A 27,655-nucleotide genomic window follows, 5' to 3' on the forward strand; every position below is an offset into this window, starting at 1 on the left:
AAACATTTTAAAAAGGTGTCATTTCGGTAAGTTTGTTCCATAGCTTTTGCTATTCTGTGGTGATTCTGCCATTCTTACGGTGCAGTGTTGGTGTCTGTCATGGCCAGTATTTTTGACGGTGGAAATATCTGGGAAAGGAGATGAAAAAGTGCCTCAATTTGGGGAATACTTAATCTTAAACACCATAAGAGTTGCTTAGCTTGCAAATACTTAACCTGCTAATTTTAATTGCTGCCTTCCCATTTTTGGCCTCTTTTCAGGTGTTTTAGGATGAGCATCCCAAACCAGTAGATATTTAGTCACCTTCTGTAAAGTCTCGCATTCCTGGGACAGACCACACTGTGTGGTGCTACCAAAGCTGGAGTACCTTTGTGGCATGAGTAGCTGTAATTAATTTTGCTCACATTTTCCTCTCCAAGTAAGATTTAAAATTAAAAATGTTCATTTAAACATGACAGTATAGTAAGTAAAAAACCCCAAAACTTTCCAGTAATATGCACAGAATTGAGAGTAAAACATATTAATGATACCACCTTCTATTTTAGTGGGACCTTTCTACCGGTTGGGGCAACGCGTAGGGTAGGCTGAAGTGTTTTGCTGGTGCAAACCTCTTGATGCCACATGTAAAATAACATTGTTTGATATTCAGAGGTACCGAGTACTGTATCTCTCAGTCAAGATAAGGACCAGTACCGTTCTTTGCCAAACAAGTAATGCAAAAATGCAACACGTTGAAGTTCGAGGTTAAGAAGTACATGTCTGTATGCAGGGAGAGAGCGAGGTGTGGGTGTGTGCACGTATATTTTATTGTATTTCTTCTTCTTGATGCCTCATCCCTCTCTCATCTGCCAGAAATGTCCAGTAGGTCATGCTGAAACATTCTTAGCCTTTGTCAATGTACATTGTTGAAATACTCGGATCCCACCTAAGAATAAAGGTCATTCTGTTGTGATGAAAACATGCTAGCATTAATGTCATTTTGACTTTGTATGTAGTTGACTGTATTCAGATGTCCTTGGAAAGGAGGAACATGATCTCTTTTGTTTTCAACAAGCTATGAAATGTCAACTTAAAGTGAAGTAAGATACAGCTAAGCATGGTTTTAAACTAAAATGCATTTTTATAACATAGGCCAAATCTAGCCTTGTTGATACTCATCTGCTACTCGCACAGTGAAGTTAGTTTATGTCGAGAAATCAGAAGAATTGGCTCATGCTGCACAGTTGCTATGCAGACTCAATTTGAAAATTCAGAATGAGCAGGTTAGAGATCTAGTTTGGTGATGGTGAGGAATCTCCTAAGTAGGAAGGACCCGGATGCACATTGGCGTTGTTCAGAAGGGGAAAAAAATCTGATTCTTTCTGTGCTGTGTCAATGTAATATATCAAGTAATATTACTGTAACTTAATGCAGTAGGAGTCTCTAGATTGTATATAAGAGTATCCAACTCAAATGTAACTAGTTCAAGAAATGGTCCTGACTTCACTAATGCTAATTAAGACCATGATCTCCTGCAGTAATGAGAATTTATTTAGCAGTTTGCAGAATCAACTTTTACAGAAGTGAGGACTCCGACAGATCTCTCTTTTCCATGTCAGTGACTTCTGGGAAAGCAGTTGATTGTACAGACTGGGAATATGCCATTTTAACTTGCTTGCGTTGGATTAAAGGCAATGTTTATGTGCTTCAGTCATTACACAGTGACAGTTGCTGCCACAGATAAGCTAACTTCTTTCTTCCTTTTTCTAGTTTGTGGTATGTATTTCCACGCACTGTTTCCGTTTTACTTTCTTTGCTTTCTAAATATCTCCTATCCTTTCTGGTTCATATTTATTAGTTTTCTGGCAAATACTGTTCTCAGTCAGAAAACTGTAATTTCAAAGAAATGAAAGGTGTTATTTGTTGACTATTTTCTACAGAGGTTTGAATCCATTGTCTACAATTGTGTCTCTAAGCCTACATGGAAGGCACACAGTGGTGAATGAACAAAGCGAAAGTACATTTGGCAACTAGAAAACAAGAGGGTTTGAGTGAACGTGTGAGCCTGGATCATCCTCAGAAGCATGTATACTAACACCATTGCTGCCCGCACTGCTGCCCGCACTGCGCCTGGCTTCTGGATCTGCTCCTGTGGGTGACATCAGTGGGACTCACACCCTGTCCCTGGCTGTGGTCTGTTGTTACTACTCATGGTTTGCAAGAGTACTTCTGTCATCTCTCTTGTGATGAGGTCTTCCTCAAGTTGGCCTTCCCGTACTGATTTGATTTTTAGGATCAGCCCCATTAAAAACCTTTTTTTTTTTTTTTTTTTTTTTTTTTTTAAGCAGAGAGCTGGCATGGGGAAGGAAAAAAGGAATTTCTTTTCTTCCGTTACTTGCTGTCTGAAAGTGGGGGGAAACTGAATTATACATTTCAGCGTGACAGTGAGGAATATGGGGAGATATCCTGATACGATTTCCTGATTACCTGTAACCCTGCCTGTCTCTTTCTAAAATTATCCTACTGGAGGCAGGAAATATCAGGTCTATTACTGAAACGACTCTCTGGCTATTAGTTTTTAGGGCTTTAAATAGTCTTATCTCAATGGATGTGTTTGCCCTGTGCCTCATCTATCACCCCTAAAATGTTTTATCAGCACCTGAAAAATCTCAATAAGAAGAATAGCCTCAAATGTTACCCATTCAAGGGGCTTTCAGACACAGAATGTATTTTTTTAAAAAAAAGGTCTTTTAAGATCTGATATTATTTGCTGGCTTTTCAACCCCATTTCATAGCTCCCGCAGCACCACTTCTATAAATACTTCTCACCAGCAAAGAAAGGAAATCACAATAGATTAAAAGAAAACCAGGTTAACGGGCAGCAAATCAATGTCTATTCAGCCTCAGACATTTGTGAAAATAAAGGATTATGAAGAATTATTGCCAGGTACTAGCTGTGCAAAGACCTTTTGTGGTATCTTTGTCTTTTTTAACAGATAGTTATTAGAGGTCTAAGAAGAGCTCTCAGTGTCAGAAGTCAGTTGTATTAGAAATAAGCAGAAGTTACAATGCTTCAGATGTTGCATTTTTTGTAAATTTTGTTCTATTTGACATATTCAGATTATGAGCGCCTCGTGTTTTTCTTTAGAAAATGCTGTTTCTAGTTTGAAAATGAGTTTGTGTGTATATTATCTTGAGGTCTCATGGAGAGGAGATAGAGACAAGGGATGGGGCATGATGGTTTTCTCTTTCTTTGTCTACTCATTACTGCAGCCCCCGTTTCACCATCTGCACAGGACCTTAGAATCGGAGCTTTCAGAATAGGTCAACCTGTGCCAAATTTGGACTAAATCACTATAAGGCATTATTTTTATTGAATCAAAATCCAGGAAGAGAGGATTATGCTAAACAAGGTGAGTTTTTTATGTCCAGGGCCTTTCAGAGACTAGCCTCACCAGCAGAAAATAATTGTATTAATAACAAAAGTGGCGATGCAACAGTCCGTTGTAGTAAACGTCTGAAAAGATTCCTTAGGGCCTCTCACTTGTAAATTTTACCATATAATTGCCACCTTATGTTCTTCACCATTAAAATCGGTGGGTGAGCCTCCTCTTACCTTTGAATGAGCCAGTTGTGTTCTGCCGAAAGAAATGCATTACAAGTTATGAAGCAAGGAATGAAAAGATCGTCTCAACATAAGAAGAAAAATAATCTCTTTTTGCAAAGTGCACTAACGGTACCATAAACAGCTGCTTGCTGGCTCCACTCTAACCTTCCCAGGGAGGGCCTTTCATCTCTGATGTGTTTCATAGTTTTTTTTCTTTGGACAGGAAACTGCCATTTAAAAAAAAAAAATATGGTGAGACTGTATAGGTTTTATTTACGGGGAGCAAGGGGTCACAAACTTACGCTGGTGTTATGAACTCTGCAAAGGATGCGTTGTGCTTGAAAGCTTGGGTGTTCGTGGTGGACACTTAGTGAGGCTTTATTTTCAACTGTGATGAAACCCACGTTCAGTGACTTACAGTGTTGTTAGTGCTAAGTGCTTTGGGACTCAAAAACAGCTCAGCAGCCAGCTGTGGCTATTACAGTCAGCGACAAAGAAGTAACAAGACTGGAGAAAGAGGACACAAACAAGGCAACATTCTCATTGATCCATGGAGCCACTCGGCCTCAGACTGCAAGGAAACAGAAAATGAACTGCAGTTCTTGTCGTAAATTTTATGTGTTAGGCCCACCTCTAATTAAACCAGATTATAAATTATGTGGAAAACTCTATTTTACTTCTCAATTCTCTCTGAAAAGTATGTCAACATGTGGGAATTTGGGTCCCTCCTCCTGTTTTAATCTAACTTCTTTCTGCCAATTCAAGACCAGGCATGTTCACCACTAAGATGTGTGTGGTGAGAGGCAGGAAAACGGAGAGAAGCAGCAAACAGGAGCAGGTTTCCTTGAGATCTTCACACGCCAGGATCACTGTCATGGTTTGCAGTTAAATCTTGAGGATGCCCTGTGCTTATAATCTTAGCTTCTCTTTTGCTGCTATTGAACTTTGGATGTGTACTGCATTTTCCAGCCAGCAAAGGTCCCGTGTATGGAGAGGTTTTTCCAGTAAGTGGTTTGTGGGTTTTTTTTTGTCATGGATAAATGATTAACAGCTAAATCAATTGTGTCAAATGTTGAGCAAGCTGTATCACATAGGCACATCTTGGGTTCATCCTGGGCTAAAGTCGTTTGAAACAAAAAAAAAAAGGCAAAAAAGACAAACAAAAAAGCTTTGCATAGCCTAAGCCATCTTTCCTAACAGTTTGTCCTCTGTATCTAGAGGGCAGTTAATCACTGACTGTGTGTTCAGTAACTCCGGGTTAAAAAACTGGCTGCCTGAAATACAATCTTTTTATTCGGAGCAGATTCTTACAAGTGAATGTGCTTCTCTGTGTTAAATTGTTATGAAGCTGCCAGACTAGAAAGATGGAGCAGCCAGTTGCTTATTTTGCAGAGATGTGGCTCCACAGTCAGAAATGTAATTTGTAAGGTAACTATGACACATAAAGAGGTGTAGCACTTGGCCAGGTAATGATGCTGAGGTTGTCAGGTTTGTTTTGTGTTAGTGAATATGATTAATTTTATATACAGCATCCATTATTCCCATAATGAGCAAATTAAAATGTATTTATTCTTTGTGTCTTTGAAGCACTTGGAGACTTAACCCAGAGAGACCATGCTGTTAAAAGCCAGAGTTGCACACAGAGTGAAACTGCAGCTCTTCAAAGAATCTTTCCGTGTCCAGCAAGAGGAAGGCTGGGAAAACACAATGATATTCATCATTTTGTACAGGGAAACGCAGATTCAGAGAACTTTTCTCCTCTAAGACTCTCATTGTAGGTTAAAACTAATTAGGAGAACAAGGGGAAAGACTGTTGTGTCTCAGGAATAGAAAAGCCATACCTGAAGTCACTTACAGCAGGCCTCAACAGGCAACCGAAAAAAGATTCTGCAAGGTTTTGAAGATCCTGGTCTGCCTTTGAAAGCCCAGTGGAACTGATGGGAATCAGCCCTTGGTAAGTTCTCTGCCCTGGTTAGGACCATTTAAGAGAGAGAATGGCTCAACATAGTAGCTAGAAAACACCAAGGCATTTCATTTGATAGCCTGACAGGTCTTGCTTCCATGGGCTCAAGACTTTGGGTACGTGGAGTAGAGAATCTCGATGGAAGGGCCCAGCCAGGTCTGGGGCTCTTGCCTTGCCCTGCAGCACGAGCCTGAGCCCAAGCCCCGGACAACAAGGGCACTCTTGGGGATGAAGGCTCTCCCTGAGCCATGAGGATGACTGCTGATGCCCTGTGCCTGGCCTTCCTCAGGAAGATAGACATGAAAAGCAGAAATAAATAAATGATTTTGCACTCTATTCCTAGAAAGCCGACTTTACTTACAGCTTCTCGCCAAGACTCGCGTATGTTTCAGTTGTTGAAATATTCATTTTCCCCATCCCTTGAAAGGAGCATTACAAATGAAAGTGTAAATTGCTTCTAGACAGATCTTTGCTTCCTTCCCACTTGCCTCCAGAAAGCCGTGTACTAACAATTGCAATGTTTACCTTGTGAATCTGCCAGGTGGTGGGTCATCTGCTGTTTACTGTGTGGAAGAACGACCCGGTAATTTATCTTTTTCTACTTGAACCATTTGCAAGCCCTGGCAGCAGACGGAATGGGAGCAGTGGTGGTTTCGAATCGCCGATGGTACCTTGGAGGGATGAGCACAGCACACACGGCATTTGCTCCGTGCCCCGTCAAACTGTTGCTGCTTTATGCTGTATTCGGCATCCTAAATGGTCGTTGCTTTGGGTAAGTGAATGGTTCTGAAACCATGTCCATGGGGTGATACGATAAAGAGTGAAAATCAGTGCAGACTCTAGGCTTTCACGTTGTATGGCACATAATAGCTGTCTTGAACGATTTCTCTATTTCTAATGAATAGTAAAAAACACTGTTTTGAAGTTAATGTAGTGCAATGTGTCTGCCTTTAGAAAGGTAATCCTGTTTGATAAATCTGAGATGGCAAATTGCCACGGTCGTGTTGTAATGTGGAATTCTGTTTGCAGCGTGGAGCCACCTCCTGTGCTAGCTACCCAACTGCTGGAGAGACAGGGGGTTGTTTTCTTCCCATACCTAAATGGCAAAAATCTGCCTGATAGTTGTTTCTTTCTCTGCCAGTTTAATAGATTTTTGCTCTTTCAGGAGACTGCGGTCAACGTGACTGTAATCTTCCCAATCTAACTATATTTCTCCACTGTTCTCTCAACTTTGAGCTCTGATTTCATGCCTCAGTGAGCTGATGAGTTTTTGTAATTCCTTTATTCCATGTGATTTTTAATATGCAGTAACGGGATTCCATTGCCAAGCACTAAATCATAAGTAAAGCTTCAGCTGGTGCTATTCCTTGTCTTGGTGGAAGAATTGGGAACATTATTGTGGTAGTTTACTTGTCGAAGTGGGTATGAAAAGAAACTAATTGTAAACGTTTTACTAAAGTTTCCCACTTAGATTAGGTGCTACAACGAAGCATTTGTATGGGATGAGGATTTAATCAGAAATACTGAATCTGCCAAAAGAGTAGGCAGCATTTTAGCTGTGGCATCGTGGAAACCTTGGAGACAGATGTCACGTGAGGGGGTGAGAGAGGGGCTGGGGTGTAGAGTAAAGACTCACTTGAGGTTCAGGTTTATTACCGGGATGAATGGGCTTAATGGGTTAATGACTCTATTGTGAACAGAGAATAGAGTCTAAGACTAATGGCTTTGGCCAGCTTGAGAAAAAATAGGTTGCTCAGCAAAAGGGAAGCACTTATGCCTGGTTTTCAAAACTGCTGAGTGCATGCCAGCCCTTAGCATTGCAACTGGTGTCTGTCATGGAGGTGTCCAACCTTGGAGCTGGTCACTGTGTATGGCAGCGAGGTACCAAAGTGCTGCCCGTACAGCAAGCAACAAGGAGCAATCAGACAAGGGCAGCAACTGATGGTGCAGATTTTACTGCTGGCCACTTGGCCAGGTTATTTGGTCAAGCCTGCAGAGCTTGAGATGAAGCCCAGGTTGGTGGGACGTGGGTTGAGTTTCCCACGCTGGCTAGATCAGATGTGTGTCCTGCAGTCAGCCCTCCTGAATGCTCTGCAGGCTTACTCTCATGGTGGTGCTGTGGGGGGCTGGGTCTGGCCTTGGGCACTGACGAGTAGGTCAGGTTTCATACAGAATCAATTCTGGTATGAAATGAGTACTGAAATCTAGAGGTGGTATGGAAGATCGGATGAAGTCTAGCAAGTGTTAGTTCTCTTTGGCACGTAGCTTTGCACAGGTATAGGCCAAATTGTTCTGTCCTCACAGTTTCACACCCTTGAAGCTCTCATGTTGTTGAATGCAGTGGTGAAAAGGAGTCCCTTAACCTCAGCAGCACCAACGAGAGCGTGGCCAACAGCAGGCATGCCCGGTCCGTGACCAACCTGCCGCAGCCCCGGGACTGCACGCTCTCCGCCTGGTCCTCGTGGAGCAAGTGCGATCCCTGCCAAAAGAAAAGGGTGAGCGTTTGTGGTCTAGCACAAAGCCTGTGAGGCAGGACCTCCTTCAAGCCTTGCCTTTTTTACCATGGGGTTGGGCAAATGGCAGAGAGCTGCCAAGGAAAGTGCTCTACAGGTGAGGCTGTGGGCTTTTGCTGCCAAGCAGCGTTTTAGCTCTTCAGCTCACTACCCCTAGTAACTCCAGTGCTTTCCAGGTGGAGAAAGTGGAGGCCCAGGCTTGGTGAAAACACAAGCAGGAAGCCCAGGCTTTGCAGGGACTCTCTCTCCAACAGTCCTCTTCTTCCAGTGTTGGTACAAGGCACCATCCTCACTAATGGTCCCCTGTGGGATCTGGAGACACTCAGTCCCTCTCAGGATTAAGATGCTTTTTCTTGTCTGCCAACAAGCATTTTCTACCTGAGAAGCCCCATGAAATGAAAGTAATGATGCCAATAGTGTGAAGAGCAAAATCCCTGCTGCTAGAGGGACCTCTGCTAATGAGTTGGAGAAACCATTCCCAGGCTTTAGCAGGAATAACCAGTGTTGGGAGTTGGGAACAGTGAAGCTTCGTATCAAAGAGTTAATCTTAAAAGCCGGGAAAAAAAGGAGGGCTAACATATTGGACGGAGTAATTGAGTGCTTCACAGCAGTGTTGTGGGCGGAAAAAAATCCCTAATGATACAGAGGGCCAAGTAAATACACTGACAGAAAATAACAAGGGATGTTGTTACCAGCGCTAATTGAAAGAGAGGAGATGTAACTGAATCCTTCCTTACTCTTGCAAATGCCTGCACTACCCTGTCAGGCTCATTTAAACGAACTGTCAAAGAAAAGCAAACTTTCCTCCATGCCTTCCAATCCACAATCCTCCCTTAGCAAAATTAAAAACTGTCACCGATCGGAAACCTTTGAAATGAGGCACGTTACCAGCATCACACTTCTTTGCTGACACTTTTTTTAAATGACAGTACTCTTAGATCAGATCACCCCAACACAAAGTTTGTTTTTTAACTAGGGAATCATAAAATTCATAATTTCCGTACAGTTGAGTCAATATTTTTTATTTCATCACAGTACAGATTTGCCCGCCTGGAACAACCTTCTCAGTTCCATGGAGATCCCTGTGATTACTCTGACAAAGAAACTGAAGACTGTGTTACAAATAATCCTTGCAGAAATAAAGTTAGATGTGAAGGTTTTGTGTGTGCAGTTACAGGTAAGGACTTAGGGAATGAGAAGTGGTGCTCAGGTGGCATCTCTGACACCACTATGCTGAGATTTCTGCTTCTACGAGAGTTTGCTGGGCCGAAGAGATGTCAGGAGTTGACCCGGGTCCATCCATGCTTGTGTTTGCATCCGTGATTTCTAGTGAGTCTGTTAGCCAACATCTGTCAGTCCAAAGCATGTCTTCAAAATCTCCACACGGGAAATTCAAACCCAGTTCTATCAGTAAAATCTGTAGCACGAGTAGATCTGACAACAACAGGAGAACATGCCCTGGGCATCCTTGGCACAGCCCAAGAGCAGACCATAGTGGTCCCCATGGCATTTCCATCCTTCCCTATCAATGACTAGTTAGTCAGGACACTGTGGGGAAGCAAGGCAGCACTTAGCTGTATCCAAAATTTGATCAGCATCTGCTTTGCATCTGCACCCTGGCAGTGGAGAGGAAAGTGTGCAGGGAGCAGGATGCCAGGGCAGAGGGGACCTCAGCACAGGAGATAGGGCAAAGAAAAGCGACTCTGATCTCTGTCCCTCGGGCTGGTGTTTTGGTGAGACTGAAAAACTCCTCGGTAATTATGGACACGGAAAGGGGCTTAAAAATAATACCGTATACAAGGTCTGTGGAACAGGCTCCAGCATGTTTTTCTTAAAACTAAAAAATTTTAGCAAGAACAACAAAATATTCTGTCTTATACTTGTAATTAGGGTGGGGTTTTCTAGGTTGAATGAGGAATTTTAAGATTATGAAAGCTTTGAGCAAAACTGAACAGATGGAGTTTGGTGATCTGTGCAGATAGAGAAGAAATATTTTCCAGCTCGATTTGAACCATACATTAGAGGAGTCTTTTGCTTTTAGACTCTGAATCAGGGAGTGTGATAACATATTATTTTATGAGTAATTTACAAATTGCATCCTAGGGAGATGCATTACACGGAGACTGCTTTGTAATGGGGATGATGACTGTGGGGACCAGTCAGATGAAAAAAACTGCAAAAAAGTGTTTAAAAAATGTGACCAGAAGATGGAGCAATACTGGGGAATAGAGAATCTGGCAAAAGGGTAAGTTGGTGACCTTCATGAGATGTTTTCTTACTTAAGAATGATTTTATGTGGCTGCAGACATAAACACTGAATGGAGAAAAGCTGTAGCAACTGCTGTATCCAGCAGTTAGTTGGGATCTGGCAGCCTCTGGGGTCCTGATGCAAAGCCCGATGGGAAAATCCTTATTGGCACCCTGAGTCTTTGGGGAGAGATGAGGTGAGTAAAAGTCCCTTGTGCACCCTGTGAAGATCATCAGCTCGGCTTGGAATATGTCCTGCAAGAGTCTGTGTGTGCTCTTTGATTTGCCAAAACTTGGTGAGTAAAGAGGGAAGTGTCAGCACCAAACATTTCTCCAATGTCTACAGCTACTTAAATTAATCAGAGGGAGAGTTTTGATGATCCAGTTATTTTGCATAGATATAAGTAGATTTTTGATCTAATTCAGTTTGTGGGGAGCAGGAATGTGTCCTAGCCTTTAGGAACTGGGAGACTACTTCAAACTGTGCTTTTGAAATAAAAAGAGGGTTTCTTAAAATCTGAGGATAATGTTGTATCATTCTTAATAGAGTGACTTAAATCAGTAGCTTGGGTTGCCTAAAATCTGAACCTGACTATGAATTTGTATTTTTGTGCAGTGTATTGATTTGGGGTGGATGGGGTCAAATATTCTTGGATTTCTTCCATGACAGTGAGAGATGGTGGAATTTGTGTCCTTTGCATGAGTGGGGTAGGATTAACACACATGATAGCAAACTCCAACTTTGGGGGGATTAAAATCCAAGTCTGAATTGATCCAGCTTTTACAGGCTAAGACTGTGGCAACTTTCTGTAAGATCGGATTATGTGAAAAGAGTTTTTTCTCATTCTGAAGGAAAAAAAATGCTTTTTACATTAAAAAAAAAAAAAATCATATTGCAAAGAAAAATTATAATTTCCTCCTTATCCTCTGGAGATATGGCTGCTGCACATGTCATTGCTAATGCTTTGTACTTCTGAGTTTAATTGAAATTAAAAATAATGTTGGACAATTATAGGAACATGCTTCTCATCTCTTTGAAGCTACAGTTGCTCAGTAATTTACTTTTAGTGGACTTCCCTTCTTTTCAGATTGTTCTAAAATTAGAGTTAATTTTTTACAGCTTCAGAGTCATTATCATGCAAGTTCCTCTTCCCAAAATAAAGAGAGGCAGATCTGACAGAGACCTGAAACGCTAATAGGGACACAAAGTGGACTATTAGCAATTTATCTTTTTTTTTTTTTTTTTTGTGAAGTTTCATCTAATGACTCTTGTAACTGTATGAGTTTGTGGAGGTGAGTGCCGTGTCCTCAGCTGTGTGCCACGAGGGTGATGTGAGGGTGTCCTGACAGTGAGTACCAGAAGGGATTTTACTGCAGCAGAGCCCACCAGCAACAACAGGGAAGGAAATGATGGGGTTTAATCACCTCATCTAGAAGGGTTGCAGTGCTACATCCATTCTCAGAGCAGACAGGTTAAGATTACTGTCCACCATCCACTAAAATCAAAAGAAAACTTCCCAGTCATTTCACAGATTAGTTGAACAACGTCTTGTTCTCTGACAGTTTTTACTCTCATCTACTGACCTCTGGTTGGTCCTTGATTAACCTGGCAAAGATTATGACTGATAAACCAGAACGAAGAAATGTGAATTAAAAATTAATCTGGACTGATGACACGGGTTGGCAAGCCCGTCTTTGAAGATCTTGCTGGTTGCTGCTGCACTACTGCAGGCATTGGGGATGGTCAGGGTGGGAAACCCGATGGGGTGAGGGTTTGGCTGGTGCAGTTTGTTCTGCTCTTCCCAGATTGTTCCAGTAAAGGCTATAAAAGTTCCCAGTGCTGGTGGCAGTAATGCTGTGGTGTCATTCATAGCTAGGTGGTGAAATTTGCCCTTCATATTCATCAAAATGTCAAAATTCGACTCTTGATTTTTGCTTTCTTGTAGTCAGTTAGGTTTCACTGGAGCAACTGGCTTGGTTGGACAGTGAAAGAGGCAAAACTTTCTTCTGGGATTTCAAAATAAAGAAGTATGAAACAAAGAGCCCTCAGCCAAACAAAACAGTCTTGCCTTTCTCAGCCAAGGCATTTGATGTTTTACCTCTAAATCGACAATAACATTTTGCTGTTATGCTTCGTGTACAGGTTAAATATCTTCACAAACAACTTGGAAGGATTAGTGCTTGACCACAGGTACTATGGTGGGGGATGTTCTCCCCATTACATCGTGGACACGAGATTCAGAAAGCCATATAATGTAGAAAGCTATACACCAGAGGTATGTGTCAGATTTGTCTGCAGGTAAACATGCGTACATATATTCCAGTAAATTTAGTGCACAACGCTGGTAAAGCTTCATTACCAAATCATTTTATTTTAAAAAATCACAAAATTCGTGAGGCCGAATGGGATGAGACGGAATTTATTTCGAGAACATCATCATACCCCATGCACTCTGTGAAGTTGGACACTTCCCCTTACGATACCCGTGTGCACTGGAATAGACGACAGTGTTCCTTTGGGCCTTGTCATTGCAAAAACTGAGCCTAATCTCCCCGTTGCCATCTGTCCAGGAGGGCCCGAAAGCCACACAGTGGGCACAGGGAGGTTAATTTTAGACAAAATTATAGAATGCCTTGAGAGCTGGGCTGGGAGAGCTGTCCTCGTGCAACAGCCTAGCAGCACGCCATGTGCTTTGTGTGAAAGCTTATTTCTGTGGCGTATCAAAGCTGTATTTCAAATATGTATTTGACCTTAGTGCTCTTGATGACATGGCCTGATATTTTTGAGTGTTGCCCACCAGGAAGCCTTTTCCTGTTAGAATTCATACTTTAATTGATGCCTGCGCTAAGGATTTCACCTTGTTTGCGTTAGATTGACATATTAAGTAGAAGCCTGAGGTCCTTGCAGTATGGAGGAGATAGCAGCTTTTCTGCTGCTTTAAATCAAGTATTCTTGAAGTACCAGTGTTAATAATAATAGTGCTTTGCAATTATACAAGGCTTTTCAACTTCAAAGTGCAAGCATTAATTCACAAGTATATTTGTGTCTGTATTCCTTTCCCATGCTTCAGGTATACAGCTGCTGTGCAGGAAATTAAACGTGTTGTTTTTACTTTCTGTTTAGACCAAAGGCAAATATGAATTTACAATGACTGAATATGACTCCTACTCAAATTATGAAAGCAGTGTCCTGAAGGCAAAAGCTTCACAGTCTAGCTTCAGCTTTGGTATAAAAATACCAGGACTGTTTGAACTTGGTTACAATTCAAACGACAACAGGTTCAAGAAGTTCTTTCAAAGGATGAAAAGGTTTTCGTCAACGGTAAGCACTGCTCCACTTAATTTTCTGCTAACACCGTATCTGTGTGTGTGTGTGTATTGGTTTGATCCTCCTCATCAGGTCAGCAGCCATGGCTAGGATAAATGAGATCTATCCTCTTGATTGGGTTTTGCAGTTTGCATTGATCAAGTGTTTACCAAGGCCACGATGCCTTCGTTTGTGTTTACAGCACCCAGGAGCTTTTCCATTCATTCCGTTCTGTAGGCCAGGAACCGGACTGCCTAACCTCTGAACTCGGCCACAGTTGAGTGCTCTCTGTCCAGTGACCTGCTGGGCATCCACATTTGGATGTTTGTAGTGAAGTAATATTAAAAAAAAAACGTAAATAAGAAGCCGGTTCAAATGGCCTACCCTCCATACAGTGACCTGGCTAGTGGGAGATGTACACGTGACACTCCTAACGGGGTCTCTGTGTGGCACCCCAGCCGTGGAATGCTGTGCACCTTGCCCTGCCAGCCCTCAAAAAGTTCTTACCAAAACTTTGATGCCAAAGCAGTCTGGCAGGTGGGAGGTGCGTGGGTGCAACCAGCACAGCAGCTCCTCCAAGCCATCTGCACAGGCTGAATTGGGGTTTAGCTAACAAACCCAGGAGCCCAGAGTTCCCTGTGTCCTGCTGGTGAGTTACAGCGACTAACAGAAGAATCTGGGGTGAAAGAAGGGCAAATAGGATTTTTGGCAGTTCCAGGAATTTCTGCAGGTGTACACACAGTCCAGAAACCGGTCTGTGGTGCGGATGGCTATTGTCTGTGCGATCCCTGCAGGACATCATCTCACGCACGAAGGGTCATCCCTCTTCTAGGTGGGTTCGACAAGGCAGGAGCTGTCACTTCGGTAAATGATAGTGCAAACGGTGAAGCCAAACTGTTCAACTCTAGGGCAGCCTTGACAGTAACGTAGAACGAAAACTGCTAGCAGACCTTCCATGAGTTTAATTATAGAGTAACACATGCCATTTTACTTCGGCTGATGTGATCTATCTGCCAACTACATCATTCACTGGCTCGGGACACACACAGCAGAAAATAAGGATGGCACAATCACTTCCAGTCTCACCTGTGGAGATTTGGTCGCAGCTGTGATCTGATGCACACTTTGAGCTGGCTGGAGATGCTTTAATCTAGAACTCCTAGGACTGCTTTATGAGATTCAGTCTGAGGTAGTGTGCACCATCATTTGATTTCTTTTTGTCATCTGTTATTGCTGTAAACAAACCTAGCTCTTGTCAGTGGGTTAATAGTATCACTGATCTGTGTCTCTGCCCTCAGTGTAGAGTGCATTCAGGAATGGCAGATTATTCCTTGTTGCCATTAAACTTGCATTTGCTTCCTGCAAAGGGGCTTTTCCTATTACAAGATCAGAGGTAGATGGGAAGCATATGCAGTAGATATCCATAAAGGAACCCAATACCAAGTCTTGGTTTTATTATTTAAGCAACAGAGTTCTATATTGAACGCCCTCCCCACCGCCCCGATGTGCTTGTCCTGCTGGCCCAAATAACTGGCCACTAAATTCTTTGAAGATGACAGATCTCTTCTGTTGCTGACTTTTATGCCAGAGAGGAGAGATACAGTATTTATCCATGTACACATACCTACACAGAGACACATAAATGCATGTTTGTGTTTCCTTCTTTTCTTTGAGTTTTATTAATGACATGTTCTGTAGAATATAAATATTAACTTGGATCAGCCAGAAAATTACACATGTAAATCATCATGATTTCGGATGTCAGAATTTTTCAGGAGAGAGCTTGTGAGAGACAAAGACTTGTCAACATCATTAGGGGCAGAGCAGTCTCGTGGGATGTTGCTTGTGTCCTGCCATCCTGGGTCTGGCAGAGCAGAGCCTGGAGCCTGCCTTTCCCTGTGTCCCGGCCACAGCTGAGCCATCACCTAACCTCCCTTTTCATTCCTCCCTCTCTAATACCAGTCAGAATCCTGATTTTCAGAAACTTTACTACTCAGAGTTTTTGTTTTGCTAAATTAAGAGATTTCCAGTTGCAAGCCGTTAAATTGATAAATCCTGACCAGTGCTGATTGTTTCATAGCAAATAGCTACACGTTGTCACAAGAATGACATCCCTCACTGCTTCTGGATTCTCTTGTGTTTCTCCATTTCGTGTAGTCCAGCAAATTCATTCATGCCCGTTCTGAGCTGGCTGTTGCCATTTATAAGCTGAAGCCCCGAGCCCTGATGCTGCATTATGAGTTCCTGCAGAGGCTCCACCAGCTCCCATCAGAGTACAGCTACGGAGAGTACCGAGAGCTCTACAGAGACTATGGGACTCATTACATCACAGAGGCTACTGTCGGTGGCATCTATGAATATACTTTAGTCATGAACAGCGATGAGCTCCAAAAGGCAGGTACGTGCATCTGATGGTCGTGAAAAAGCTTTGGGGCCAGCGTTTTGGTGGGAAAACCCCTCTGCAGGCATTCAGTGATGGTTCAGGTCTGAGGTCAGAAAAGAGAGATGGTGGAAGAAGGTCTCAAAGGAAGTTTGCAGAAAATAGAGGAGTAGAAGTGCTTTATGGCAGTGAAGAAAGAGGCTGGTTTTCAAAGCATGCTCAGCATCACGGGCTTCATTTAGCTCTCAAGCTGTGGGTGCTGCCAGTTCACAGAAAAGGGCCCTGTAGCAAGTATTTTAGATGACACATTTTGGAGGCTGACAAGATGTTGAGATGAATGAGAATCGTGTAGCTTAACGCTTTTGTTAGCTTTGAAAACCTTCACCTAAGTTCTTTTTCCAATGCCTTTCAAATGACAGTTTTGAAACACCTTTAGCCTCGAGAGCTTTTCCAGCATGTAGGAAACAGTAAATAATTTGCTGGGTGACTCTTGTGCCTGACATTGCTCTTGCTCTTTGGCTCTGGCTTCCTTTTTTGTGAGAAATGATGATTGTTGTGTAGGATAGAGCAAGCCGTGTGACATTAATCAATAGCTGCACTCTCTTATTTATTCATTGGCATGGGAGTGAGTAACTGCCTCTGCTGTCTATTTGCGAAAGCATTTAGTGGACTCTGCTGTGTGTGATGCTCAGTCTGTTTGCTCTTCTGCTGTCTAGGAAGTTGCTTATCCTGTAGTCAGATACAGCCCCGAGGGACAGAATTTAGATTCAGATATCAGATATTCAAAACATTAGCACTGCCCAGTTTCTCAGCTGTTGGTGTGGGCCCATCACAAGCCACGTCGGTTTGAACTATTGTGTATTATTGTTTGCATCAAAATGCTGCCGGTCAGCATCTGCTGACCTAGATCAGGATCCTGCAGTAGTATCAACATCTTCACACCATCCCCAGTGCTGAGCTGGGCTGTAAGTTCTCACTGGGGTTTTTTAGGTCCAGTCTGAGAATTCAGGCTTTCCCCTTCAAATCCATCATTATGTTTGTACTGTCTGTGCTGGAAATCAAGTCTTCTTTTGCAAGATCTAGTATCACACGCTGTGTTACATGGTTGATACTCGCACTGTGCTCACATATAATCCGATATGCCAGATCTGTGGTTTAAGATGTGATGCTTCCTGTGGGAAAAAATAGGAGGAGAGAGGTCTGGATTGTGCTGTACAAGGATATCATAAAATAGTGGTTCCTGCCCTCAGGTGCATATGGACTATGAACATCAATAGGGGCCATCCTGCATCAACCCAAAACCCAGTGCATCCACTTTTCTCATCTAGAAACTGGCCAATATCAAATGTATGAGGAGAGCATAAGAACAGGACAGCCATACAGTGATACTTGCATTAGGAGCTCATGTAAACATTTGTATCATCAAGACAGGAGTTTAACTAAAGAAGTAAAAAAATTGAGGGAAACATGGGGGATTACAACAGAAAAGCAGTGAAAGAGAAGAAATACTTGAGTGTCATATCTGGTGTTTCACCATGATAACTGCTTAAATATTCTTGAGTGTCAGGACAGCGGGAGTTTGGAGAAGGACTTTGGGGAAGAACATGAAGGATTTGCAGATTTTAAGGGCAAATTCTTTTATGCCAGGAAAAAAAAGTATAGCAGAGCTTCATAGAAAAACTTCCATAAAACAACTGAGGCTCTTCTGAAAGCAAAGAATCGGAGATGTGAGTTAGCAAAGGAGCAAAAGCTGCATCATTTGTTACTCTTAAAAAGCCTGGCTCCTGACAAGGGGGATGGGTGGTGGGTAGTCCTTCGTCAAAGATGCTTGGCATTTAAGTCACAGGCCAGGCTCCCACCCATCACGGGTCTGCATAACCCAGTACAGCTGAATTGGTAGTTAAAAGCCTCCTCTTCCAGCATTTACCTTGCATTTGCACTTGGTTTCAGAGTTGTGTAAAAGGCAGAGATGTAATTTCATTCCCTATAGATCTGTTAAATATCTGAAAAAAAGATAGAAAAAAATCTCATCTTTTTTCCCCAAGAAAAAATATTTATCAACTCCCATTTTCTGTGTATATGGACATAAAACATCAAACAGTTGTATTAAAACACTGCAAAATTTTGGTGTGTATTTCAGGTTATTCTCTGAGCGATGTCCAGAAATGTGCACAGCATGGCTTTAACATTGGTGCAAGTATTTTTGGTGTCTATGTGAAGCTTGGAATAACTGCAGCTGGCTGTAAATCCCTTTTAAAAGAGATTGGAGGTAAGCATGAAACACTTCTGCCATTTAATTTCTAGCCTTTGTCATAGTGAAAAGAAGATTTTATGATCTTGGCTGCCTGAAGTATTTCTCCATTCCCTCACAGCTGCTTTTGAGTCTGCTGGCTAACCCCAGCCGAGCTTAACAGATGTGTAGATGTCTCAAAGCTTGTTTTCTTGCAAGATTTTCTTTGCTGGGTAGAGAAAAAATATCTGCTCAGTGTCCCGGGGAAAAGCAGGGACAGATCAACCATTACCCACCTGGCTGGTGTTGTGTTACCAATCCACCCACCTCTCAGCAGAGTAGCCCAGCATGCTGCTTTCTGCACCCAAAAAAGCCCAAATGGGGAAAGCAGGAGGTACTGGTGGTGTGGGAGCCTCAGGGGACGTATGGGAAGCTGGTTGCAGTGGGAGAAGGGTGAACCTGAAGATACGTGGAGGAGAACTGGTGGTGAGGAACATTGGGCTGTGGAAGGACCTGCAAGCTTACAGCCATAGGGAAGAAATTTAGGGGGAGAAATAGGAAGAGATTTAGGGTGCAGGAGAAGGGGGCATTGCTGCAAAGGAGCAGGAGAGGCACAAGCATAGGCCACCAGGCTGCGGGTGTGAAACACTTGTGGCCTTTTCCTTTGTCCTCTCAGTGGAATGGGTCACGTACAGGGATGTTTTGCTGTTAGCTGATAACTCAACTGCCACCCACAAAGACATACCCGAGCAGAGTTGGCCACTTTCTGAATGTATTTTTGCAGACAGCACCTCCACAAAAAAGTATGTGGAAGATTTCATCGTCCTCGTTCGTGGCGGAGCAAGCGAACACATCACAACGCTGGCTTACAAGGACCTGCCGACAGCTGCCCTCATGCAGGAGTGGGGAGATGCTGTACAGTACAACCCTGAAATCATAAAGCTAAAGGTACTGTATCCATCACTTCATTCAGCCTCACTTAGCTGGGTGCCTTGGAGAACTTGGTGTTTAAATAAACAGGATTTAAAAAAAAAAAAAAAAAGGCAGGGAAATTTCTAGGGCAAATAATAGACCCGGATTGTGCAGCGTAGTTTCTCTAAGACTGGATATTCGGAAAATCAAAGTTGTGGTGCATTAAAAAGGGTGTGGTTGGAAGTACATGATGTAAACAGCTTTAACCCTTCTAACTGGGCTGTGTGGATGTGATCACTTGCTGCCTGCCAAGCAAACCAGACGATCCACCTTCTTTTTTTACTGATGAATCACTTACCAAAAAATCTATCTGGCAGCATATATTTTATAAGGACTTTTTTTTTCCTTGAAATTTCTCCTGTGAGCACCAGTGACTGTTTAGCAACAACTCTCTCTGGTTCAGAAGGTCAAGTAGTTCACCGTACATGCCTGGATGTTTGTGCAGCTTAGCTAAACCTTAAAAATACAAGTGAGGATTTAAAGCATCAGGGTTCTTTGATCCTGAAGAGTTTTAGCAATGCAAGACACTGTAGAAGTAAAAACCAGGCAGAAGTGTATAGCAGTTCTGCCTCATCATTTTTAATGTCAAAATAAGTTCACTCTGAGTGAATAGTACAGTGGTGCAAAAGAACATCCTTTTCAACAGGAGTTTGGTCTGGTGGTGGTGGAAGTTGATTTTATCATTGCATAATTGGTTTTCGTTGTAAAATTTAATTTAAGGCAAAAATATTTGTAAAAGGTGTTCCATTCTCATTGTAAAATCTGACTTTTCATTTTTAAAAAAAGAGTTTAATTCTAAAAAAAATATGAAGCAAAGCAAAAAATCAGTAATTTTAAAATACAGCCAGTGCCCGCCTGGTGCTTGCTGCAGCGGAGGTGGCTTTCCCAAACCCCTGGTGCACTGTGGATTCACCTTCCAAAAAAGCACTGGGAGGTCTTTGGGCAGGAGACAACAGAAATACAACCCCTCCGTGCTAGATCCCGCGTACAGAAAATTCTCCCACAAGAAATTGCAGCGTTCTTTGTCTTGCCTGGCATCAGTCACCAGGTTGCCCAGTGAAAAACCCCAGATGGATGTAATTTGGATTTGGTATCTATAATCCCTCATTTCCATACCGATATCCCTGTGGGGCTTGAAGATCAAAAGTACCAGCAGAGTGTGACTAAATGTCAGCACAAGAATGCTTAGTTAGGGAAAACTAAAGCAAATCAGTTCATAAATCATCTGCTGAAGGGACTTGGCAGGTCACTTTTAGTGTGTTTCCTCATTTGTATGATCTGAATTCAAAAAGCAAAGTATGGATCACAGATAATTGATGAAGAGTGGATGTACAGCAGCAGGAAATGAGTATTTTTTTATTGAAACATTCTTCTGTGTCTTGAAGCTTGAGCCTCTGATACCAAAGGATGATCTTTCATGCTTACTGTATTGCTGTGGCCTGTATGGCATATGGCAGGCATCTCCATGGCGAGGATGGGAATTTGGGATGGATCCTCTGATGACAGATGCCAGTGTCGTCCCACTGGCATTAGTGGGTATTGAGACCACATTTTAACTTTCCCTTGGTCTCGGGAAAAAAGTCTCCTTGGCCCCTACTGCACGTTCAGAGTGGTGTGCACTCCCTTATCTTCTCCCACCTGCCCCATCTGCAGATGAAGATCACAGTCCTCTCCCTTCTGAAGGCAGTGGAAACCCTTATCTTGGCTTCATAAAGAGAGAAAGCAGCCTTGAAATACAAAAGTGGTTAAGGTGAAAGTGCAGATTTGAATGCCTGTGACGTGTCCCTCTGGCTGTGCTGTGTGGCTGTAGGCAGAACGAAGGAGGTTTTTGTGGGTGGGTTTTTGGGGCACCTTATTTAAATCAGAGTAAGAGAGCCCTCAGAAAACCTAAGGTTGAGCAAATCTGAATTCTAAAGATTTCAATATCAGGAAAATGGATGAGAAAGGATTTAATGAAACTTCTGTGGCGCTGTGCCCGTTTGCCAACTCACGGTATGGCTGTTGTATTTTGTTATGCATTTGCAACTGCTTTGGGGTTGTAAACCAAGGGGACAATCCCTGTAAGAATTCCTGACATTGCTGCCTTGTTGTTCGTGGGTTTAGGGAAATACTGATGGGAAACCTGGAGCCTGTACCACAAGGCCTTCATTTCCCTCTCCAGCTGTGCCACCACCGAGCCCTGCGATGCTCCCACCATCCTGAACTTGGAAATGAATGCAGTTTCTTCCCTCCCTTTAGGCAGAGCCGCTGTATCAGCTGGTGACTCCATCTGACTTCGCTAATGCAATCACAATAAAAGAAAATCTGCGACGGGCTCTTGAGGAGTTTCAGCTGGAGACCAGTTCTTGTCGCTGTGCTCCGTGCCACGGCAATGGCATCCCCTTTCTGCAAGGTAGAATTTTTTTGCACCTCTTCTCTACCCTCTTAAGAGAATGAGCTGGGGATTTGTGGGGAGTGAGGAACCTTGTGACTAATTTGCTCTTTAGTTTCTCCTGACATTTCTTCTTCAGGTAATTAATTTTTTTTCAAAAGTTGGTCTATTTGGACAATGCCACTGCTAAGTAAAGACAGCACTAAATCAAGGGATGTTTCTTTTTAATGGGAGTGACCATCTGTATCAGTGGAGGAATTTGTTTCTTCTAAATTATGCATTAAAAAAAAAAAACCTTGAGAACTTTCAGTCTCCTCCTTTGCTTTTAAGATTTCTTCCATCCTCTTAGAGAAGTGACTACTGTCTCAGGATTAATTAGTGTTTGTAAAAGTGATTTGAAGATGAAAAGCATCATCTAAGTGCCAAGCACAGTTATCACCATCACCTCCTCCCATTTCTAATAGAAGCTGTCCTCCTTTGTAAGCAGGCTGTGATTTTAAAAATGAAGGGGAAGAATAATCAAATTGAATGAAAACTGCACTGCCCAAACAGAGATATATGACATGATGAGAGCTTCTAAGAAAAGGACCATTTTGTCAGGTGCCTAATTCCAATCTGCATCTGCGAAAGTCCTGTTGAGAATTGTTGTCATTTAAATGTATCTAATGCAGAAATGATCGCTTCAGGTACCAGCGAGTTGATTGTAGCACTTAAAGGATTCGTCTTGTGATTACCCTTGTTTAAATAACTTTTTAGGAGCTGAGTCAGGTTAGTGTTTCATTTAGGATCCTCTCAACAAGAGGTTTTAAATTACTGTTCATCTTCCAACCGCAGCCCCAGGCAGCCAGAGCAGGGTTATGTGGACATTTCCTCGGCCACGAAGCCAAGCTGGGATGCTCCTGTCCCAGGTGCTCATCCCTGATGCTGCAGTTTGCTCCCTCTCAGCTCCACCAAAGATAACTCTTTCGGAGAGGAGCAGGGGGACTGGGTGGTACCCGGGTTTGCTGAATGACTGCACTGGTGTAGCTGAGGTTGAGCCGCAGTGCAGTGGCAGGAACAAATGGCCGGGGAGGCGAGAAGGGTGGCAGGGGAGTCACAGCTGCCCTGCTTTATTGCTATTTCATACTTTCACCGTCTGAGAAAAATTCCGATATCATTTCACGTGCCGTCCCTTCCTTACAGGAGATGAAGCACTGAAAAGAAATAGGTGTCTGCAGGAAAATGTGACTTGAAGTCTCTAATCTCACCATCTCTGCCTACTTTCAGGAACCAAGTGTGAATGCTTATGTCCCCTGGGCTACAGTGGCACTGCCTGTGAGATCAGCAAGAAGAAAGGTAAGAGGCGCCCCAAGTCCCGGGAGACAGCCCCATCTGTATTCAGGAGTGTCCGGGGATGGCAGCTGATGGATGCACAGCTCTGGCTGTCCCCGCTCTGCCCAGCCCAATGCACGAAGGGTTAGGGTGCTGCAGAGGTGACAGATAAGCTTTGCCTGCCCTCTTCTAAATTTCTTTGCACTCACGAGGAGGTAGCTTTACTTTTACAGTTCAAAGCTGGATGAATGCGCCTTGCAATTATATCAAAATACGAGCTCCTACGTGATTTACAATCCATGACAAGCCTCAGGTCTCCTCCAACAGCTCTGTTTCCTAAGTTTTTCCCTTTGACACAGCCAGTATGTTGCAAACTGTTTTCTTTCAGATATGCCACCATGCATTTTAATCTTAAAATCTTATTACGTTGTTTTGAAGCATTTACTAATGCTTCTCAGTCACTTTATGTCACTTCTGTCTCCTGACTGATGTTCTTAACTCCTTCTAGTTTAGGATGATCTGTGAATTTAATAATTTTGTTTACTTCTTCCAGCTTATTAATTTAGATGCTAAATAATACCAGATCTCAGGCACCCAGAGCTCTGGCACTGTCCCACAATTCGATGCGCTGCATTTATCATCGCGCTTTGTTTACAGTCTGTTATCCAGTTCTGACTCTGCATGACTGTGTCCTAACTAAGGCAGGCTGAAATACATTTTGAGCCAAGATTTCACCGAGCAGAGGGTCAATTTTGTAGGTGTTTCTAAGGAAGTCCATGGAGCCTTAAACTGTGGAGTCGCTTACACCTTGTTCCTCTCCGCTTACCACACGTGTAATTGCATCCGACCCTCCCAAAGACTCGCATCCATCCACTTGTCAACATGTAACTTCCTTTCTCACTCCCCTTTCCTCGTTTTATATATTGCCACCGTGTTCAACTCCATGATTCTCAGGATTTTGAATTTACATCACTCACATGCTCAGGGTCCAGAAGAAACACTGTAATGGGAAAAACAATGGATAGAAAGCTGAATATTTAAGCTGTTGTTCATTGAAGAAGAATGTGCTAACATTTCCCCTAGCACCTCAGAATGTGGCTGACGTGAGTTTAGTTGCTGATTTTCTTACCTAGGCTTGGACCAAGTCAGAGAGAGAAGTGTCCTACAAGCAAATATAAAGCTAATTGATATTTTTTTTTCCTTGTACTTGCTGCATAAAGTGTAGTTTGAACAAACACCAGAAGTGCTGAACAGAGAATTAACATCTTTAAAACAATCACTCATTGTTAATGACTTAAGTATATTGTTAGTGGTATGGTCAGGGGCAGAGCTGTTTGTATTTAAATATGATGCATGGAATCCGACAGCTCTTCCCATGAAAAGAGCTGCTTTATTCTGACAGTCCTTTCTTTGTTGTTTTTTTTTTTTTCCAGATGCTGCTATTAATGGAAACTGGGGTTGCTGGGCCAACTGGTCTCCATGTTCAGGAGGGCAACGAACAAGGAGACGACAGTGCAACAACCCTCCCCCACAAAACGGTGGCTCCTCATGCTCCGGGCCAGATGCTGAGACAGTTACTTGCTAGAGGGAATCGTCAGCACGTACACAAAACCGATGAGGAGTTTGCAAACTGAGTGGGAAGATGTTACCTGCCTGGCTCGCTCAGTTGGCTTCACTCTGCTTATGGGTCTCATCCAAGTGCATTGAAGTTGGAAACATTTCAGAAGGCATTGAGAGCTGGGGGTGTGCTGTGAATCACACCTTTGGACGTGCTTTGCAGTTGTCCCATGGGATTGAATATGCTTACTGTTCTTAATATTTTCACTTTTCTCTGTCTTTATTGCAACAGGCTGAGACAAGCTTTATCTCCTCCTTTATTTGGTAGACGCATGATTTTAAGTTTTACTGACTTGTTCTTGAAGGTTCCTCTGAAATAAGAAAAGTCTGTTTGAGCTTACATGTAGCAGAATGTGTGCTAATATGCAGCTTCTGTGAAGACAGCTGTGTCATGTGGAGCAAATACAACATGTTAAAGTCTAAATCTTAGTGAGCACAATAGTATCTAATGTGACATGTAAAGCCACTGTGCCTCGCTACTCCAGTTACCCAATTTATTTTATTTAACTTAAATTGTCTTGTTATATTAGAAATTGCCTTGAAGGAGTGAAAACTGAGTTATGAAGAACAGTCTGGTGACACTAGACTATATAGCAGTTCTACCACAGTGATGGGCTCTCTCCTGTGCATTTCTGGAGTAGAACAGATACTGAGAGTATCGGATACACCCTGGTATGCTCAGATACACCAGGGCTCTGGTTCTTTGGGAAGGGGAGGGAAGGACAGAGGGATGCTACTGGGATGAGGAACTGGAAAGCAGCTGCTGCTCCTTCTGCTGCTTGGAGATATTGGAAGGCAGGAGTGATGGCTACGCCTGCAGGAGAGGCTGCACCCTGACCAGGGGATGTCAATCCAGGATGCCAGGACCCTCTGCTGGAGCAGACAACTCTTCTGTCATGGGCAGAATAAATAATGGAACTTTTTGGAACAAACATCTTTGCACATTCCCTGAGATCTTCTGCCCTTAGTAGTTGCCTCTGCCGCAGACAGACTCTGGTTCATCAGTCTGATCCAGTGGAAGCCTTTATGTCAGCAGCTGCATTGCTAGTCCTCTCAGGTTAGGACATCTGAGATGCAAAGAGTTTGCTATGAAAAGAGCCAAAGCAAAGTGAGTGGTTTGCCCTTTGTTACTGTCCCTGGAGCCGTGCATTGCAGTTTGGGTCAAACAGAAGGGTCATGGCTGGCCTGAGCCTGGATTGTTCCAGGGACTTGCCTCCTCCGGCTTTGTTGGTGGCTAATGATTTTTGCAAAGACATTTGGTGAGGCATGCTGTAAAATAACCGGCAATAGCTTTGCTTCAGGAAAACAATCCCACTGGTGCAAAGTTGTTCATGAAGTGTTGTGAGTCTTGTAGCATCTGCAAGGTCAAACACTCGTCCAAGGGTTTTTAGCAGTGATGGTGGGTTGGTATCACCAGTTTCTCGCTTTTCAGACTGACGTTGTCTAAATGTAATCCTTGTAAGAACAGCTCAGGCTCTCTGACATCTGAACAATGGAACATGCATTTAGTTGTAGCCCTCATGCTGCCTCCACACTTATCGACAAGATTTCTGTGACAGCTTTTAAGAAAGAAAGAGCACATTGCATATGTAAAAGAAGAGTGCTCTGTACTCATTATGGGCTTGGTAATTGAGCTGCCAACCCAAAACATTTCCATAATCCACTGTGTAACTGTGATACCTTTTGTGTGATAGAAATTTGCCACGAGATTCATTGCGGGTCATGGTCAAAGGAGTCACTGCTTATGTGAAGTATGATATTCTTCAAAGTTTTTAAAGGGACACTGCAGAAGCTCTGCGGCAGAGGACCCTGATCAAGGTTCATGGGTGCCTGTGAGGACACGTACTGCAGTGCAGTTGCCTGCCCTTCTCGAGGAGCGTCGATGTAATCTGGTTAAGGATTGACCACCTTTCCTGATCATCACGCTGGAGTGAGCACTCTGACACACAGTGTGTCTGTCCACTGCTGTGGCAAGCAGAGGCAGATGTAGCAACCTGAATTTGGACTGTTGTTCCCAGATCAGAAAAGGCGAGATTTTTTGAGGTGGCAGTGCCTGAGTTTGGATATTTGGGATTTTTTTTTATTTTTTTTTTTTTAGGAAGAGAGATTTGATAATCTTCAAGATCAGCAGGATCGTCTAACAGAAGTATGAATTCTGTAGTGGTTGAATATTGAGCCTATAGGCTTAGAAGCCTCCCATAAAGGACATAACTTTATCTTGTCCTTGTGATTTTGTGCTTTGATTCAACCAACTAATGATTTATTATGACCTGGAGGGTAATAAAAAATACTGTGCTGAAGCTTTTATTGTTTCATTTGGGTATGCATTAAATTTTGGTACTATCTTTTACTGGTGTTTCTAAGTTCCACTTTCTGTGTAAGCTGAGATTAATAACCCACGTATGAAAATTTGGGAAGGCTGCAGGCAGGCTGCATGTGTGTTCAGCACTGGTTGTGCTGCTCTAGCCCATTTCTCTGGTTAAGACGTCTCAATGTGCTTCCCCATATTATATTTTTACGAGCAGTTTGCTTGTGAAAAAAAAAAGAAACTCAATGAGAAGCTGTATTTCCTTCACCTCCTTGCTTGAAGACATTGCTGCTGAGATGTGTGCTGGATCCGGTCAACATGGCTTAGGAAGCTCTCAAAAGGGTATTTTAGGTAAGTTGTAATTGTCACAGCCATCTTTCCCGGGACAAAACCAACAGCCCCTAACATCTCCATCAGGAATGGGTAAATCAGACTGCTTTCCAGCCTGGATTCACTTGCTCTTTGTCTTTTGATATCATGTAGACACTTCGCATTTACCTGTGAGGCTGGAACATGGTCTAGGCTGTGGCTGGGGACTTGCAAACCCTGTGGTAGCCATAGTATTGCTAAATTACCGTGCTCCTCTTTCTGCTGTAGTTGTAGTTGTTCCTCCTTGAGTTCTTTCCCAGACAGAGATTTTTGTTGAAAGCAACTCAGTGAGTCCGTGCAGAGGTGTTGACAGTGCCCACATTTCCAGCTCCTAGTTCTTCTGTCGTGGCGGCTGAAGAGCCCAGTGAGCACTCAAGACAACTGCCAGATTTCAGGTCAAATTATGCCTGAAAATCTGTCTTCCTTTCATATCCTATTTTAACATTCCCCCCCCCCCCCCCCCCCCCCCCCCCCCCCCCCC

General features: G+C 43.0%; 1 protein-coding gene across 3 annotated transcripts; it reads left to right on the forward strand.

Moving 5' to 3' along the window:
* The first annotated feature begins 2,303 nt into the window (after positions 1–2,303).
* On the forward strand, positions 2,304–26,391 carry C8B (complement C8 beta chain). Of its 3 annotated transcripts, XM_026853563.1 has the most exons (14): positions 2,304–4,590; positions 5,174–5,540; positions 6,157–6,321; positions 7,891–8,044; positions 9,098–9,239; positions 10,166–10,307; positions 12,453–12,585; positions 13,434–13,631; positions 15,774–16,014; positions 18,137–18,265; positions 19,011–19,174; positions 21,437–21,590; positions 22,836–22,904; positions 24,314–26,391. In XM_026853563.1, the coding sequence occupies exons 2-14, from the start codon at positions 5,524–5,526 to the stop codon at positions 24,463–24,465; spliced, it is 1,860 nt and encodes a 619-aa protein (XP_026709364.1). In that variant the 5' UTR covers positions 2,304–4,590; positions 5,174–5,523; the 3' UTR covers positions 24,466–26,391. The 3 variants fall into 3 exon arrangements, 2 of the variants coding, with proteins under 2 accessions (XP_026709364.1, XP_026709365.1); XR_003398900.1 differs by having other exon boundaries at positions 2,304–5,540; positions 22,752–22,904; positions 24,314–24,369; XM_026853564.1 differs by having other exon boundaries at positions 2,305–5,540; positions 6,091–6,321.
* The last annotated feature ends 1,264 nt before the right edge of the window (positions 26,392–27,655 follow it).

The sequence above is a fragment of the Athene cunicularia genome (assembly GCF_003259725.1).
Source record: "Athene cunicularia isolate RWA chromosome 8 unlocalized genomic scaffold, athCun1 chr8_part1, whole genome shotgun sequence".
Classification (NCBI taxonomy): domain Eukaryota; kingdom Metazoa; phylum Chordata; class Aves; order Strigiformes; family Strigidae; genus Athene; species Athene cunicularia.

Coding starts and splice junctions, on each gene's coding strand:
- C8B (XM_026853563.1), top strand. Junction 12,586..13,433: donor TAGAAAGCTATACACCAGAG/GTATGTGTCAGA, acceptor CTTTCTGTTTAG/ACCAAAGGCAAATATGAATT. Junction 13,632..15,773: donor TGAAAAGGTTTTCGTCAACG/GTAAGCACTGCT, acceptor CATTTCGTGTAG/TCCAGCAAATTCATTCATGC.